Genomic DNA, 19,103 nt, shown 5'->3' with positions numbered 1-19,103 from the left:
TCTGTTTTTCTGTTACATTTTCACCAACACTAGTGATACTACTGATACTGACAATAATATATTAATAAAAATGCATTTAAAATCCTCACTGTATATTTATAGAGTGGATATAATTCAGTTTAATGCTATGTTTATGTGATGTCGGAATAATCTGAATAATGACTTTCCTACTGGGAAAATTCAGATGAACAGACTCTCATGCTGGAAAAACACCTCGGCAACTAAGAGATAATTTTATAATATGAATTACTGACTTGACATCATACATGCATAAACATGGGGGGCAAAAGTCAGTCAAGTATCTACAATGCATTAAAGACTCCAAATCCAAATATTCAGTTTTATTCATACACAAGGAAAAATATTATTATATATATTTATCATAGCCTAGACAGTACTTTTTCCCCACAGATATCCAGTCCAGCCTCTTTCTTCCAGCCCAGGTTAACCAATCATCATTTACAGCAGGGCGGGACTCGCCATAATCTGCTCAGAAAAAAATAACCCATGTCACAAAAGGTTAATAAAACCGAATTGCCAGAACCAATTAAACTGCAGGCATGCAGCTCATTATACTTTTGGGGTGAAAGATTGCTATTCATGTATTTAAATCTTCTATAACAAAGTCACATGTTATCCGACATTCGAAATATCCGTTTCTAATCTTACAATTTATCATTTATCTTCACATATTTATTTCGACAAATTCAGCGAGTTTTTTCACGAGCCGCTCCACTCTGCTTTACGCTGCCTCTGATTGGCTTAACGTGAACTCCCACGTTATCCTAACCAATCCAACTAACGAAAGCAAAGAGTACTAACCAATCAGAGGGAGAGTAGGCGGGTCGTATCTTTGTCGTCTTCGAGGGGGGAAAAAAATACGCATTGCGAAAAAGTGATTGTTGATACTGTAAGTCCAGGAAGAACTGTAGCTGAACTTTGACAACGAGTACAAAATACGACATAACGTTGTCAAAAATGAAACTTAACAGCACTGACTGTTTTATAAGTCGATAATTGTGTGCTAGAGAGGCCCCACTTACTGAGACCTGTCGAGTGGAGGAGTGGAGCTCCAGAAGCGGTGAGTCGCGGTAGAAATGAATTACGCTAATTAAAAAGCTACGAGCAGGTAATGCTAGGTCTGTGAGTTACAGTGAACAGGGCTGAAGCTAACAGCATATAAGCCCACATTAACCCGCGAGCAGTGCAGTTAGCTGTCGGTAGCAGTACAAGCTGTAGGTTTGACATTAAAATAAGAGCGTTAAGAGAGTTAATGTAACCTTTATAGCGTTACTCAATGTTTTTGTTTTCTTCTGTGGCTGGTTAAGTTACTGAAGTGCTTTATGCTGAAGTAACATCTTAAATGGGCCATGTTTTGTTTTCATTGGTGTAGTAAATTTGATTAAAATGAGGGAAATTTACCTCATAATATTGCTGCATGTAATGTATACAGCAAATAGGTCAGGTCATGTAATTTATGCATCTTTCTCTGTGGTTAGTTAAAAATGTATATGCATCATTAAGTTAACTCTTTGAAACCTGGATAAATTCACTGGATGTCTTGCAAATGGGAATGGGAAGATGGTAATGGGAAACTCAAGAAGAGAGACCCAGAGATAGAAGGAAATTAGTTTTTTTTTTTTTAAAAAAAAGTACCAGAACATTACTTTAGAAACAAATTTGTAACACATTTGTTACAAAACTAACAAATGGAGAAGTACAAAACACACACAAACAGGGAATTACTCAAAAAACATTTTAAAATTGTAATCTATAAAATGATTTTAGGTGTATAATTAGAAAAAAGTTCACAGGAATTTTTCCCATAGCTTTAAAAAAAAATCATTTTTTTCTGAATCTACTAATTTCTTGCAGTTTGTGGGACATTTCTTGCCAAATTGCATGTCGTCCATGTGTCATAATAAAGAATAAAAAAAGAATTTGCTCAAGGTTCAAAGGTTTAAATACTTGTAAAAGGCGTCTGAATGCAGCACAAGAAAAGTGATGTCGATCCAGGTTCCAAAGGGTTAAAGGATAAATTATTCTTTTATTCAGAAATGTATTTGTTTAAATAAAAGCTATTTTAGTAGTGTGATACACAGTATTTGTATATATATTTCTTGAAGTTAAAGGGCTGAACTATTCATGGTAAAAGAAAAACAATTGACTAATGATCAGTTCTGGCCATGTTAATAACTGCAGGTCAGGGTTTTTGGGTTGACTGAAGGCAAGCCGACACACTCCAGACTGTAGATCCTTGGGATTCCTGAACTGAGGATCCAAGAGCCAAGACCTGCCAGCCTTACCTCCTCCTGACATGGCGGTAGGATAAAACTAAGGCTAACACCACCTGCTCAACTCCGAGCCCTGTTTGCACACACCCCACTTCCTAAACTCTAACTTACAAACCCCATTATACTTGACTCGGAAGAAACTGTCTCCCTGTCTCCCTCTTCAAACTCATCCTCTGTGTCTGCGCAAGGACTCATGAACCATTACTTGTAAGGGATGGACTGAGTATTTGAGTATGGTGTATCATCGTGCCTTGCATACAGTGATCTTGTAATGGCTGATACCCTTTTTAGTGAACTACTGTACGGCTGGATTCATCTGTAGTGGTGGAAGAAGTATCTAGTTCCTTTGCTTAAGTAACAATACACGTACCATGCACTGAAAATGTTAATATAGTAAAAGTAAGTGTTATTAGGAAAATATACTTCAAAGTATTAAAAGTTTAAGTATACCATGCAGAAAAACCTATAAATAAATATAAGATCAAATAAAGAGCACCCAAAAAAATTATGAAAATTATAAATACATAAATGACTGAAATGTTTATTGAAATCATTAGTCTGATGGTGAAAATGTGCTTAAAGTACTAAAAGAAAAGGGACAATGCAGTAAAATCAAAATTAACAAAACAAAGCAACTTATTAAACAAAAAATAGAAACGTCTTAAATGTTTATCAGCTGTACTTTTAAAAACAGGTTATTTTATGAACTCTATGATTTTTATGCCGAAAATCTCACTTTGCAAAGTAACTAAGGCGGTCACATGCATGCACTGAAGTTAAAATACAATATTGTCCTCTGAAATGTAGTGGAGTAGAAGTAAGAAGTGGCATGAAAAGAAAATACTCACATAAAGTACCTCAAAGTTGAACTAAAGTACAATACTAGAGTGAGTGTAGTTACATTCCACCACTGTCCATCTGTGACAGTTGTTACCTTATAAGGAACGGGAAAAATATGGGAAAGAGATTTTGTTTCAATATTGTACCTTGTTACCTTGCCTTGGAGACACATTTGAGAGTTCATACCCTTAGGGGCTGTTTGGCATATTTTACGTGCTTTTCACTCTTCATTTTTTGATAATTTTGGATGTGTTCATGCATATGGCTTACATTTTGGCAAGATTGTGGATTTTTGTTTAATCTTGATATTTCCAGCTCAGCTCCTAAAAAATACGCTGTGGAAACAAAATTGTTACATTCATACTCTTAAGAGCAATTTTTGATCCCACAGTCATCAAAGCATAAAAAAATGCATTGTATTATTTCCTGGTGTCATTCTGGGCTTTTGCCTTGGAATTTGTCATTTTTACAATTTTTCTACTTGATGATGTCATTTTTCATCATATTTTACATATGGAGAGAATACATGTTATTTCCACTAGATGCACTGTCATAATCAGTGTTGCTGCAGATTATTATTATATCCTAGGCTGTGGTAACCTTCCAAAAAAATCAACTTTGCATGTAGTATATTTGAAATATTTATATTTTTAATATCTAAAAACATAGTTGCATTATGACAAAAACCTGGTATTTAAACAGTTAAAATTCTGAAAAATACATTAATATTTGATATTTATGATTAGGACTGGTGTTGGTTAAAAAAATAAACTCAATGAAAGTAGAAAATAATATTAATGTATACTATTTCATAAAGGGTGATTTTGAAAAGAGCATTTTGTGATCAGTCATGCGAGTGTGTATAAATTGAAGCTGGCCCTAAGGGTTAATACATGACAATTAAATCTCAATTAAATCAACAATACAAAAGAAATACCAGTAGTTATGACATGAACACATAAGCAGGAGTGTCAAATTATGCGTTATGCAATTATGCACCTGCATGGATATGACTGGAAGGTAATTAGTCATTTAGTCGTCACGGATAGTTCAACATAAAGTAAAATTCTGACTTAATGTTCACAGTGCACATCCCCAAAACATTGATTTTGATAAAGCAACCACAGCAGTGAAGATGAGTGACCACAGTTCAAAAGCCCTGTGTAGAAAAAAGACAGAAGACATTTCACTGATGTGTTTAAAGGCCGAGCGGCAGTTTAACCTGTGTGTGACAGGTAGTGTCGTACTCTGTTTCTGATGCACGCTGGGAAATAAATCCTGGATGTGTTAATTACCTCGTCTGACCTGATTCCCTCCGTGTGAACGTCTAGTGTGTGACAGACAGAGACAGTGATCTGTGGCATGGGACTGCAGCACTGCGCGTGTGTGTACTGTACACGTGTGTGTTTGTCGTAGTGACAGCTCTGTCAGTTATCTTTCTGCACTGACAGACAATGCACATGTCAACCAGCAGTCCCAGCACACACAATGATCACATCCACATACACAGCTGTAACACACATGCACTCACACACACACAAACACCTAGCCTGTCAGTCATTTTGTCTGGTATTCCCACTGCTCCTCCTGCTCCTCCTTTCCTCCCATTCTACCTTCCTCTTCCCGTTCCTCCACTCTGTCTTTCATCATTCTGTTATTTTTCTTTCCTTTTTAAGAAACTGTCTGTTGCCCTGAAACTGGGTCTTTTTTTCCCTCCCGTGGGTCTCCGTGATTCTCCCCCCTCTTTCCTCTCATTGCCTCTCCGCTCTGTCTCCCTCCCACTCACATCTTGCTGACAGATTAAATGTTGAAGGCGAGGTCTGCTGGAGAAAAAGAGAAAGTCTCTTTTAATTGTGTTGATCACTAATTAGCTGGCCTGTCTCATCTCAAGGCGGTGGATGTGGTAAAACAGGATGCCCTTTGCGGGGTCAGCAGGCCACAGCCTCACATGCATAACTCACAGACACACAGTCATGCGTAATGCACACACATTACTTTGTACTTGTGATATTCCAATTTTGGCTGCCAGCTTGTAGATTTCTCAGTGGAGGCTGGTGACTGAAAAAGTTTAGGAGGGCAGGGTGAATTGGTAACTGTGCAGTAAAAGGGGGTTTTTGCTAAAAATACATGATTATGTAAGCAAAATGTTCCAAAAACCTGGCATTCACCACCCTCTCTAATCCCCAGAGACCACTCTCCAATCATTCGTAGCATTGTTTACTGTCAGCTGTCTCATATTTTAAATGCAACAAGAAACAATCCTGAATCATACCCAGGAGCAATCATTCTGGCTTTGAAGACAGAAAAACATAGTTCATAGCAGCAGTGTAGTGAATGCTGAAAGATTAAAAGCAAATTTTATTGGGATCTGTCCAATGACACTGTGACAAGGCATAAATGCTTCTGTCCTGTGCAGTGTGGTGTGGTTCACTGGGTGCAGCAAGTCACAAACACTGCCTAAATTAAGACTTCAGTTCCCGCTGGGGCCCACCTACGTTAAAAATGAATGCACTCATGACTGGAAGTACCCAGCTAATGGCATATATCTTACATCATATTGACCTTATTATGAATAGAAAAACTGTAAAAGGGTTGCCTTTCTGAGCTTGGGCTAATATTGTGGGAACAGACAATTTATTGCTGCATTAAATAGCACAAACAATAAAAAGTGTGTGTTGGTTCCCTCTCAGCATGTATATAAAGATTCTCATTCATGATTTCAGTCATTTAATTTCCTTTTTACATGTGGACTGCTTTTGGCATGCTTTGTCCTTCCAAATGATTTCCATAAACATAACAAAGGCTGTACAGAGAAGGAGTTAAAATTTCCCAGAAATACACTTTATCAGTTTCTTTTTGAGAGTTAGTTTGAAGAAGATCAATACCGGCCTCGGGTCTTTGTGCTAAAAGCTCAAGCCAGGATAATGATTATCTTAGCTTAGCATAAAAACTTGAAGCAGGAAAAAAAGCCGAACAGTCATGTAAAAAACAAAAAGACATAAAGGCAAAACAGGCTACATTGTAGGCTAATCACTGATGAATAGTGCACTTCGTATATTTATTGAAAGTGTTTGTTTTTACCACCGACAGGCTCGGTTTGTTATCTTGAGTGTCTAACAACTTTAACAAAAGGATCCTACATAGAAATGAAATGCTTTTCAGTACTTCTCACTTGTTCCAGTCTGTTTTATGTCAAAGTCTTGCGAAAGGAGAAGTGTTGTTCTGAAATCTAGCAGACTTTTTCACATTGTCAAGATCAGCTAAATATTCATGATACTGAATATCTTTTACGTTAGAGCAAGGTACTGGGGTTTTCCACACATTACTTTATCTTAACAGTTTATTCTACTGGGTTTAAAAGTTTGCATTCACTCGCAGCAGCTGCTCCTCGTATTCATTGATCTGATCAGCTCTGAACGAATCCACAGATCCATTATCCACACTGCAAGCTACAAACTGCTGCTGAGGAAAAAATAACTAACAGAGAGCAACTGCCACTCAAGTTTCCGCTGTTTTCTTCCTGTAGCAAGACACCTCTAATGAGATTTCAAATCAAGACTCTTCCTTTAGTGAGACTTGGACATGAAACAGACAAGCAAAAAGGATGGAATAATGGTAAAACTCTGTAGGGTCCTTTCTGCAGGCGTCTGTTGTAAGATACTCATAATAGTAATCTGAGCCTGTCAGTGGCAAAAACAAGCACTTTCAGTGGACGGAAATTGACGGGGCGCGCCTCCCCCAAGTGGGTACACTGAAGCCTATTTCACTGCTGCTGCTGCCTCTCCCACAAAACTGGACTAAACTCAAAAAATGTTCCCTTGAGTCACTTAGTTACAAAAACATGGGAAACAAGGGTCCAGGCTGCAAAATACAGTTCATTTTTAGGGTGAATTACATGCTGTGACTCTTTCTTGTCAGGTACAGTGATGTGTCAGGTGGATAGATATACTTGCTTGTGAAGAAATGGAAAAGTTCAACCCCATAACTCTGCTCAAAACCACAAATTGTTTGTATACAGAAATGACAGACAAAGCGTTGCAGCCTTTAAGGTTTCTTTTAGAAACACTTTTTTCAGCTAGGATGGCTGGTTCCCCTCCTCCAGTCCTTATGCTAAGCTAAGCTAATTGCCTCCTGGCCCCAGCTCCATGCTGAACCCACAGACACGAGAGTGTGATATTGATTTGGTGTGTGTGTGTGTGTGTGTGTGTGTGTGTGTGTGTGTGTGTGTGTGTGTGTGTGTGTGTGTGTGTGTGGACAATTAATTTTCCTACGATTCCTTCGCATCTCAAAGACACAGCAGACCTTTTTCAGCAAATACGGAAACTAACTTCAAATGAAACAACCTTTGAACTATTCCTCATGAATTTTGAAATATATTAACCTTGGCTGATCTTGTTTCGACAAACAAAACTATTTTCTGTTTGAATCAAACTGTCTCCTGCAGATACAGACACAAGGCACAGCTAAGCTATGGGCATTAGCTTTTTTTTAAAGTTCTGGGTGTCATAAGGGTCAGTAGTAGCATGGGGTGAGCACTTTACGGAGTTTGAAGATCAAGCAGTCTTTACAAGTCAAATTTAAGACTGCTGGAGTTCATTCAAAAGTTTTGAGTAAAAATAGCTGCTTAAAGTCTCTGCTGAGCTGATTCAAAGAGACAGAAAACATTCCATATATTCTGTGAAACTGTCAGTACAAACAGTTAGGTCACCGTTTGTGTGTTTAATAGAGAAAGGATTATCAGGATATTAGTTTCAGTGGATGACAGCGTGTTGGAAGTGAGGGAAATGGAAAGCAAATCATATGCAGAGCCAGGTTTGATAAGTAGCCAGTGTCTAAATATTATTAGTAATCTTAAACAAACCCTTCAGCTACATTAATGGAGTTGTATATTTTTACCTACGTTGCTTAACTTCAGTTGGACTCTCCTTTTCTTGCTGTTGCTTTGATACTTAAACCAGGATCCAGTTTTTCTCTCATTTCTCTCTTTCTCCCTCGCTTATGTGTTATGTGGGATTTGAGTCATTTTCAGACATGATTCACCCTGTTATTTCCCTAAACCAACCACGAGGCTACTCTAATCACACAGCGGGAGAAGAATTCCAGCCAATGCTCTTTGTAGATCCAAAAAAATGACTTGTTAGCGATACTCATTAAAAACCAGTGGGTCTCATTGGTGGCAGGCAATGTGTCGGCCTCAGCGGGAGATGCTAACAAGCTTGTCTCTTTGTGTCCTTGCAGTCATCTGGAGTCGGATCGCAGCGCCCTGAAGAGGAGGGAGTGGGAGAGGAGGAACCAGGAGGTCCAACAGGATGAAGACCTGTTCTCTACGGGATTCAACTTGTTTGGAGAACCGTATAAAGTAAGATAGATTAATTAATGGGTAGTTGATATTAAGATAAATAGGCAGTTCAATGCTACGATTAATAGCACTCTTGTGTCTATGCGTTAAGTGAGCTTAGAGCTGATTAGCATAGCATGAACTAAAGCCCGGAAACATCTTACTAATGGCACAAAGTGGCTTTTTACATTTCTGTTTTTGCACAGAAATGGATCAAATGAATTAGATACATAGGCTTTAGAAGGGTTGGTTGGCTTTTTAAAAAAAAATAAAAAATTGTGAGCCATGTGAACGTTGGCTGTTTTAGCTGTCGTCAAGCAAACTAATTGTCAGTCAGTTTGAATTTAAGGGCTGCAACACAAAGTGATCCTGTAAGCTAACTTCAGTAGGCTGCACACAGCACACACTCATCTTTACAGCCTGGCTGAGCTGTGATCTCTACACCAAGTGCTGCTTTTTCCACACAGAGTGCTTCTCCGTTGCTGTTTAGGAGACAGTTTTATATTTCCCTGTTAGGCTTTGATTGATGTCCGCGGGAGGAGAATGGACATACCTGACACCAGGATTTCATTTGGGGAAATGGAGAGAATTTACGACATCTTAATCAGTGAGGACGGGCCACTCTCCTCTAAAGCACCCCCGCTTTGTGATTTAGACTCACATGAAACAGTTTTGCCTTGTGCAAGCAATCAGTTGAAAGGAATTGTTATTGCTAACCAACAATTATCCAAACATTTATTTTGTAGCATAATGCACTTTAATGCCATTTTTGTGGATGATAAAGCTGATGATGGCCTGTGGATCATCTCAGGCTATTGCACTCCCCCTGAGGCCAATAGTCTAATATCCTCCAGCATAAGGTTGTGCTCTGTTCTGCTCCGAGCTACTTGAGATGCCATCACTTTGTTTCTTCTGTAGCTCAAAGTGAGCCAGCCATGCATGAAGTCCATGGCCACTCTCCTGCCCTGGTGTTTAAAATTGATTTTGGTTTGTTAACTCTCATTTGCTTCCGCCAGGCACTTCAGCACTTGGTTATGCCGCCAAGTGTATCGACCTTGGGACAGACTGGCTTTGAATCTTGACAGAGTGTGTTTAACTGCTGCAGGTGTCTGAACGCAGAGGACACAGCGGCTTCTCACTTAGACGCTGCTCGCGGTTCGGCAGCACAGGAGAGGTTGTTCCCATAATGAATCTAATCCGAGGTGCCTTCCGTACTCCAACTAATTGTTTCCAACTAATTAATGGTGCTGAGGTCAGGTCAAGATGTGTGTGTGTGTGTGTGTCTGCATGTTTTAGGGGAGTGCAAGGATATCTGTGGAATGGGCTCTTTGAACTGAGATATTTCAAACACCACTGCTGCTATTCATATTACTCTTGACTAAATGATGCATTTTGACATCTGTTTTTAAGAGTTTCAATCGTTTCTGTGATTGGAGCCACAAACGAGAGGATTTTTTTGTTCCCTTTTTCATTGATTTTAGCATTTTTGCAATATGTGCTTTTTACCATTTTTTCCCAACAAGTTTTAAAATCTGCTCTTGCATCAAACCTTTAATGTATAAACTGTCAAATCTTAATTAAAAATAATAATAATTCTGTTATAAGGACAGTGCAGTAAGCTCCAAAACAAGTAAGTGGACTTTGAGTTGGGATTGTCTTGATAAATGTTTTAAGTAGTGATGCACCGATTTATTGGCTGAACATCTGTATGGGTCAACAATCACTTTGTTGACGGTCATCGGCCTATCAGTAAATTATATGACAATCGTATTTGGCAGTGACCAATATTTCACACAGTTTTAACATCAGTTTTGTGCAGGCTGAAAAAAGCAGGGCTAGCATTAAGCTATTGGCGTTGCGTTGTCCCAGGGATAATAGTAGATGTGTTGAGATAATCAGAGATCTTCTCAGGGCTGCTTTCAGGACAAAAAGACAAAGTAAACTCACCATTGACGCACCAGAGGATGCAACCGATTTTTTCACTGATTGTGCTACATTGTGATCAACAAATCCGAGTTGACATCAGCTGGAGGAGAGCTAGTTAATGTTAGCCATTAGCAGCCATTGGCTGCAACTAACAGCTGACAGTAGTTACATTGAGTTACTTTATGATGCATTCAAACTCAACTCAGTAAAAATGAGGATAGGGGAAGGTAAATTACAATTTTATCACAATGTGTTCAAACATTATCTTGTAAAATCTAGTTTTTGAGAGAAAATTGAATAAAGACAGTTTAGCTTTTCGAAGGAGAACTTGTTTTCTCAGCAGTATATAATAATAGATATGAGAGAGTGAATTATGATATGTAATAGTACTGAAATGATTTTTGAAGATGTTATTTATACCTTTTTAAAAAGACTTTTTTGGTGTGAAAGGTTATTTATATATTTATTTATGTATATTTATATTTATTTGTATATTTATACAACTTTTTTCATAACATAATGTGATTGACTTTGTGGTTGTTCAAATGTCTGACTTTAAAACAGTTCAGGTTTTTGTTTCTTTTTTTTAATGGGGAATTCTTTGTTTCTTTAGTACAAAAAAGGGGAAATAATAAAACAACCACAACAAAACGCCTATCAGTTGTCTGCCAAATTTTTATTTTAAACTTTGGTATCGGCCAAGAATTTCATAATTGATGCATCCTTTGTTTGCATCCCCAAGGAACTGAAAGATGCTCACCCTCATATCACTCAGTAATTTTAGCCATTTATGAGAGCACCTTTAACACAGAGTTAGTATGAGTTACAATAAGGATGTAAGGCAATCCAAGCTCACTGACAATAAATACATGTTCACTGCTTCAGAAGGCTCAAATCAATTTAAAAAAAAAAACAAGAAATTGATTAAGACTTGACTGAAATGATACATCCTCTAAGTGCCTGGCCTAAAGTGGCGACCGCATCATTCACAGGGGACAACATGTTTACGTGTTTTATATTCCAACTAATCTTTTTCCTCCATACACTCCCCCAGTTTATCTCTCACTGCTGCTGAACTTGAAAAACGGCTTTGGCACACCTTGCTACTTTCTTCTGCTGATTTATTTGCCACACTAACAATTTCATTTTTTTTTTCTGAGTGTGTTGCTTTACGTGATACAATTCAGTGGATTTACCAAGGCCTCTTTGACCTAACTGTACTTTCTCTGTGTCTAAGTGCTGACTGAACTTACTGAACTGCTCCTTTAGAGATCTATATCAGCCATTTTTCATTATCACACAGGATTTATAGGACTTTTATCATTCCTGCTCTCTCTCTTGTTCATTTTTCCAGTTTTATTCTACCATCAGTCTCTCTACCTGTATATCCATCGTGTGTCCGTCAATCGTTTTCTCACTCTCTCTCTCTCTTTCTCCCTCTCTCTCTCTCCCTAGTATTCATTCTCTCTGTCAGCTATTAGCTAATCCCTCTTCTAATCCTGTTAAAGAGCGTTATGCTGTTAGCAGCTATTTGGGATGATCTATTCACACACACACACACACACACACACACACACACACACACACACACACACACACACACACATAGGTATTCATCCTCTCCTTCTCTTCTGTTTTCCATTTTGCCTCTCTGTAAATGTGTTTTCTGTTCCTCTTCAGCCACCAGATCTTTTATTCATGAGCCCGAGATGGAGAAGAGATGAGCTAATTTATTCACAGCTAACTTTGGCTCGCCACGGTGTGTAGTGTTTGTGCGTGTGTGTGACTGTACACACACAGAAATTACATCTGTTAAGATTATTTGAAAGCATTTCTCTCCTTTCTTGTATGAATCTTTTGTAAATAAGGCTTGATTCTTTGCCCTGTTTCATTTTTTGGTATTTTCATGGTTTTGCTGTTTTATTAGAGTGTAAAAATGAAGGATACAGTGAGGCGGAGAAAGACATGGCGAATGTTGCTTCCAGTCACATAGATTTGAGTTGAGGTTCTTTGGAGACCACAGAACCGCAGGGATCCGTCATCTTAGACCCAGGACTGTTACCCTGTGTTCATCTATTACTTTTAAAAAAGTTGATGAAATCACCTTTTATTCTGTGTTTCCAGTCCTCTGCAGATCTACAGTGACCGTAGTGCTACAGTAGACTACTTTTTCACCAAATATGACTAAGTTATTTTTTACAACTCTTTGTAAATGCTTTAGTATATGATGCAGATAATCTGTGAAAAAAAACATGTTCTTTTGCCCCTTAATAGTGCTGGCAGTGCTATTTTCCAGAATCAAAAACAACCAATCAGAGCCGAGGAGTCTCTAACACAGCTGTCAATGTCAGCAACTTTTTGTAAACTGCACTGTCAAATTGGACACCATTCTATTACTGTATTGCCTATTTCTTTCCTCAAATGTTTTCAGAAGCATATTTTAGTGTACTGTTAAGTAGGGCTAAGCGATATAGCCTGCAAAAAATAGTGTGATATTATTTTAAAGCCACATCACGATATACAATTAATATCCAGATATTTAAAAATGGCCTCTAAACTACTGAAAACTGCTAGTATACAAAATTATTAAATGAACTACAGTAACATATAAAGTGTAAAGTTAAATAAAGTACTCTTATAGTAAAGTTAATATCAAGTATTGTTAAAATGAAATCGAAACAGAACCCATGGTGCTTTTATTTTGATGGACCCGGCTCCTCTCGAGCTAGAAGTCTTGATGTTTTTGCTGTGGACTTGAAGACTCCAGTCAATAGTTAGATGTTGGCATTTTTTTAGCATCAGACGATATGTTGGGTCATATCGCACAGCCGTACTGTTCAGCTCTAAAACTAGTGGGCCCCGACTAAAACATGTTACTGAAAACAGTTGCAGTGAGAAACAGGCAATGCAGTTACAGAATCTTGGTTCATATTTGATTAGCACTGCTTAGTTTAACAATTTGACTGCAGTTCACAACATCATTGACAGCTGCCCTCTTAATATGGCCTGTGATTGGCTAAAGTCTCCCATCATGGACTACATTTTCTAAAGCTGGCAAACAGAGCCAAACTGAGTTGCAGAAGTCTAGTCTTTTCTTAGACCACTTGAATTACAACAAGCTCAAAGTTTATAATGTTATATAAGCCACATGATGCCAAAATTAAACTGCCTACCCCAGCTTTAATCTAAAAAGTGAGAATTCAATAAAAAATTATGCCATATTTTGTCAAACACATTCATCCCATTTATAATTGATATGTTAATCATTTGAGTTTTTTTTTTAGTCTGCCAAGCTGAGAAATGTGCAGTAAGAGTTTTAAAAACATATTAAGTCAGACTCATCAAGCTATTGATTTTGGTGGTTTTTAAAAACAGCCCTTGAGAGGAATAAGTTATTTGTCAGCTACGAGATAATCATTTAGATTGTGTCCGTTAATTTGAGAGAAACACAACCCTCCATTATCTCAGAAGATAAAATAAAAACACCGAATGTTAAATACTTACTAGGTTGGGTTAGATCAATTAAATCATATGAAATCCCCAAGGAATTCCATCCAATACAAAAAGGGCTTAACTCAAGAGTTGAAACAGTTAGTCTTCTTATCAACTAGTTGGTACAGAATATTGATTGGCATCCATTTTGATATTTTATTTATAGTTTAAATAAGAGTTTCAATAACTCAAAGCCATGCTTATGCTGTGGCTCAGGTTAATAGCCTTGGTGGTTAGGCCACCACTTTGGTCTAGACTGAAATATTGGAAGAGCTATTGAATGGATTACCATGAAATTTTGTATTGCCAATCATGATCCATGAGGATGAACCCTGATGACCTTAATGAACCCCCGATCTGCTGTAGACTGTTTTTTCTTTGTTCAACTTTTTTTTTGACATTTTATTGACTAAACAATTAATCATTGACTCAATAAGTATTTGGCAGATAGTATTTGAGATTACTACTACTCAGTAGTAATCCAGACTACTACTCAACATCAGTGGTGCCCCCAGAAAATTTTCACAGGTGTCCAGACAGGGCCACTGAAAATCTTGTAGTGGCACACCAGACCTAAAAATCATAACTGGCTCAGCTTACTGCAATTGTTTTTTATTGGCATTTTGAAAAAGTTGCTTAAGTTTTGCTCAAATCTATAATGGATGGCCAATAATGGCCAATTCCACAATGCCCCCCCCGTACCTCCAGCCCATATTGGGGCACCAGTGTTTACCTGGTTGATAAATTACCATCAAATCAATTTGATAATGGAAAAATGGGCTTCTGAATAAAGTAACTCATCAAATGAAGCCGACATTACCCTCCAATGGAGCAAATACAAGGGTGGCGTTATAGTAATTTTTAAGGCAGTGAAGTGTCTAACACACACATACAACCGCACACGCTCAGGATTCCCTCCTCAGCAATAAGACCTTTCCACGGATCATCGCCTTTAATAACAGTACTATTTGGCTATTGACTGGAGCTATTTGCATAGGAAAAACACAAACCATGTTCATTGACTGATACAGTATTTTTTTGAAGCTACCAGTGATGTACAAGATGTGTGCTTTTATTTTTCTGACCATTGTGAAAATAGATGCAGTTTGATAATTGACCCTGACAGCCTCACACAGATCTGCATGATTGGTGTTAAGATCCGCTACAATCACTGTAGAGATTATTCATTTTTATTACTTGTAACTTGATGCTCTTTCCAGAAATATTACCTTAGATTAGTTAAGCTCCCTCTTCTTATGAACATGCATTCATTATTCATGAATTCATTAACCTCTCCAAATACAGGCAATTTCACCCTGTCTTGGAAATTAGATAAAGGTTCTCATTCACTTCTTTTGTATGTTTCAACCGTTAAAGCTGTTGTAGCTGTATTTGACACAGTTACTCCATGTAACTGCAGAGCTGATTTAGCAGCGGTGCCTTTGCCATCATTCCTGGATCTATTGATCAAACTGAAAAAGTTATGTACAATTGCATTACAATGCCACGTTTTTTTTACATTGATCTCGTTCAGCATTTCCTGTGTTCATCATTTGTCTGATGAAATGTCACGATTAAATTACAGGCTGTAGATCTTGCATAATTCAGACTTGGCTCATGATTAATATTTGCTTCACAATTTGTCACTCAGGTAGAAAAGAAATGTCAGAGGAAGGGATAAAAATCTACCACTCTTCACTTTTTCCTCCTCTTTCGTGGCTTCCTGGATCCAAATATAGATCTGCTGAAAACCCCTGCTGATTGCCCTTGTCCTTTCAGAAACGCCAAATGATCAAACCTCATAGTTTCACCATTAAAGAAGCTGTCAATGACTGACACAAAAGGTACTCGTGAGCTATTCTGAGGAACATCTCAGCATTAGCACGTAGCAGCTGAAGGTGCTACACCGTCATATATCAGTCCTGCCTGCGCCGTCCTCCAAGCCGTGATTGCTTGAGAATCTGGGGTCAGGCTAATAATGATTCCTGCCCCATTAATTTTACTGCTCCAGCCTGGACTGGACCCTCTTAAGGGTGGCATGTGTTTAATTAATCATCTCGTCCTGATGTCTGGTCAGTGGTCACCCTATCCGTCTCTCACTGTTGCTCTCCCGATGAATAAAGAGGGCTTTTCATCAAGCAGAAAGAAATGGAAAAATGGACGACTTAATTAATACTCTTCTCTCTCTCCCTCCCTCTTGTCTTTTTCTCCTTTCAGACTAATAAAGGTGATGCGTTGGCCAGTCGCGTCCAGAACACGCTGGGCTCCTACGAAGAAATGAAAGACCTGTTAACCAGCCACTCAAACCAGAGCCACTTGGTGGGAATCCCCAAAGGCAGCAACAACCTGCAGACCCCGACCACTTCAGCGACAGAGAGACCCACCATGGAGTCCCAGCTTTTCAACGAGGCCCTGAGAGGGGGAACAGGTGGAGGTGGAGGAGGAGTGGGAGGAGGAACAGAGGGAGGTACAGACAAGAGGATGGGAAATGCTCCTTCCTCATCGTCAACTTCAATGCAACCTCCTGCTTCGACCACGTCGACATCAAGCGCCACATCGATCCCACATCAGACTTTGAAAAAGTCACGAAGCTCCATGGACTGGTCGCGGGCAGGCCACTCACAGGGAACCCAGGGAGCAGGCCTCGTTCTGGGGTTAGGACAGAATGGACAGGGGCAGGTCACAGCAGCTACCAGCGGAAGAGGGAAAATGTCTCTACTAGAGGAACAGCAAATACAAAGACATGAAGAGCTGTTTAGCTCCCTTAAAGATGAACTTGGTCTAAAAGGGGACTCAAGCCCTTCCTCCTCTTCTTCTTCGTCCTCTTCCTCTTCTTCTGGGAGAAGGCACTCTTCCCATGCCTCCAAAACCCTTCCTCTCCCAGGTGAGTCCCACACAGAAAGGCTTTGGTGGACTAGGGCAACATCTTGGGAAGTATTTGCTTTTGATCTGAGAATATTGATAACACTCTTAAATCTCTATGTTAGTTGCCAGTAATCTTAGCCTAGCATGACATAAAAACTGGAAGCAGGTAGAGACAGCTAGCTTGGCTTAGCGCAGTTTTTAAAAATCTGCCTACCAGCACCTCAAAGTTTTAGTAAAATGTTAATTCTTAGGGTGGTGCTGATAGGTGGATTTTTTGGTGCTGCTAGGTTAGCTGTTTGACCTAGTCCTTGAGCTAAGCTACAATGCAATGTTGGAAAACCTCCCTTAATTCATATCTATAGGAGAGTTTAGGCATATCAGGATAGTTCCTAGAGTTGGGTTGAATTCCGGTGGTTTTGCTGGTCTGGTCCGGTGTACCAGCTCAAACCGGTTTGGTTCATACGAACGATATGAATTGGCTGAACAGTCATTTGTTACCATGTCACGTTGTGGCAATTTTTAAGGTAGACCAAGTCACTGTGCTAAATCAAGCTCAAATTGCACAAGTATAAAGCAATATGACAGTGTGATTAATATGATGTTATTTTTGTTAACTTACTAATGGAGCAACTAGTGTCATACAGGTGATGTGTAATTTACTGCTGAGTCGAGGTGGCTGGTGTTGATAGGTGACATGATAGAGATCTCATATTGGGGGGATGCACGTCTGTTAAAAACACTACAATTGCATTGATATGGCAACATTTTGAATTTGAAGCAGAGGAAAGAGCTCTCCTTACTGGTTGCAGGTGCAGTTGTAAGCTCCATTTTCATTGGCCGTTGTGTTTGTATTTATATATGTCACTTGCAAGTGTAAAAGTCTAAACACAGTGTCAGCTGGCTGGAGGGAGATCACTGGAAAGCTGAAAGTTACTGTTTATGTAAATGACCATCACTAAAAACAAGCTAGGCTAACATTACTTCCTGTTGGATTTATTGTTTGTAATTTACAGTCAATATCACAATATAAACTGTGTGTTTTCTGATTTAAAAAGTAGCATAACAAACGTAGGAAGATAGTAAGTAGGTTACCCACCCATTTTTTAAGTGTCTCATGTCTGATCTCGAGCACACAGCTGATAGCTACATGGTTTGTTTACATGAACTAACAGAGGTGCATCTTTAATTGACTCAGTGTGGACACAGCTGATGTGTCATGTGATGCTATGTGATAATTAGACACCTGCTTTCTGTTGTAACACGCTGTCATTATGTTTCACTCAGGATGCGTTTGGCTTATTATCAAACCAGTTGGAATTTTTTTACACCAGCCCAACCCAATGGATACCATTGTTCCTGTGGTCACAGTATTGAAATATTGTAAAACAGCTTGACTTGTGTTGTTGAGCGTTTGTATTCATTCTTGCAAAATGTTGTGTAGCTCCTGCATCAGTGTGATCAATTGTATTTGTTATATTTACTATTAATAATAATAATAATAATAACTGCCAGTGGTTTTTAGCCTGACATTGCCAGACCAAATCAGTAATGCATGCTAGTCTGGAACCTCTGTTTCTTTTTGATTTTTATGGGCCTTATCAACAGACAGAGACCAAGATGCCTCACAACACAACTGGATAGGCCTACAACCAATCAGAGCAACGAAGCGTCATGTAGCGCTGACAAAAAAAAATGTAAATAGACCACAGTGTGCAGATATGAGCTATATTTCTGTCAATATTTGTTGCTGTTTTTGCCATCAGAATTTTCAAATACGTAGTTCCATGAAAAGTTCCACATGAGCTGCAGCCATGTTGGTTGTTCTCGGAAATGCCTCAACAGTGCCCCCCATTACTAAACTAGTTATGTGCTTACCATCATGCCTCAGCCGTTAGGGTGCGCCAGCCCAAAATGATGTCATCACATATTTTGCTTAAAGCACAAAGACACCTAAGTCGTCAGCCATCGTATCAAACACGCATTGTAATGGTTGTGAGTGGCGAGACTGACCCTGATCGGGTGGAAATCTCTTTGAACCAGATGCATCTGCTCGTGCAAATAAAACATGAGCTCCCAGATTAGTCTGTTAGTTAGTTTGTTAGTTTGTTAACACATCTTTAGTTAACAAGTTGGACACGCTGTCCTTTTCATACATTCCAGATTTCTCAATCTCTAATCAATGATTAGGAGGCTGCCACTTGGTTTCCCACTGTTGAAATATAAACAATACCACATGAATGTGACAAAAGCTAATAAACTGCTGGAACTAACTTCATTTGTAGCATACAGGCATAAAAATGGTAACTTTGTTTTGATTTAATTCTTGTCAAGAAAGAGAACAAGCACAT

General features: G+C 38.7%; 1 protein-coding gene across 2 annotated transcripts in view; it reads left to right on the top strand.

The window, feature by feature from the left end:
- aff2 (ALF transcription elongation factor 2) overlaps positions 1–19,103 on the top strand; it is a 201,466-nt gene that overhangs the window by 51,595 nt on the left and 130,768 nt on the right. For both annotated transcript variants that reach the window (XM_088081386.1, XM_042493782.2), the window contains exons 2-3: positions 8,373–8,493; positions 16,108–16,774. In XM_088081386.1, coding sequence (XP_087937512.1) covers positions 8,373–8,493; positions 16,108–16,774 — 788 coding nt within the window. The remainder of the gene's footprint in view (positions 1–8,372; positions 8,494–16,107; positions 16,775–19,103) is intronic.

The sequence above is a fragment of the Plectropomus leopardus genome, chromosome 8 (assembly GCF_026936395.1).
Source record: "Plectropomus leopardus strain MGB_pleo_1.0 chromosome 8, ASM2693639v1, whole genome shotgun sequence".
NCBI classification, from domain to species: domain Eukaryota; kingdom Metazoa; phylum Chordata; class Actinopteri; order Perciformes; family Serranidae; genus Plectropomus; species Plectropomus leopardus.
Note: the sequence above shows the minus strand (reverse complement) of the source record. Positions and strands in the feature narration are given on the sequence as shown.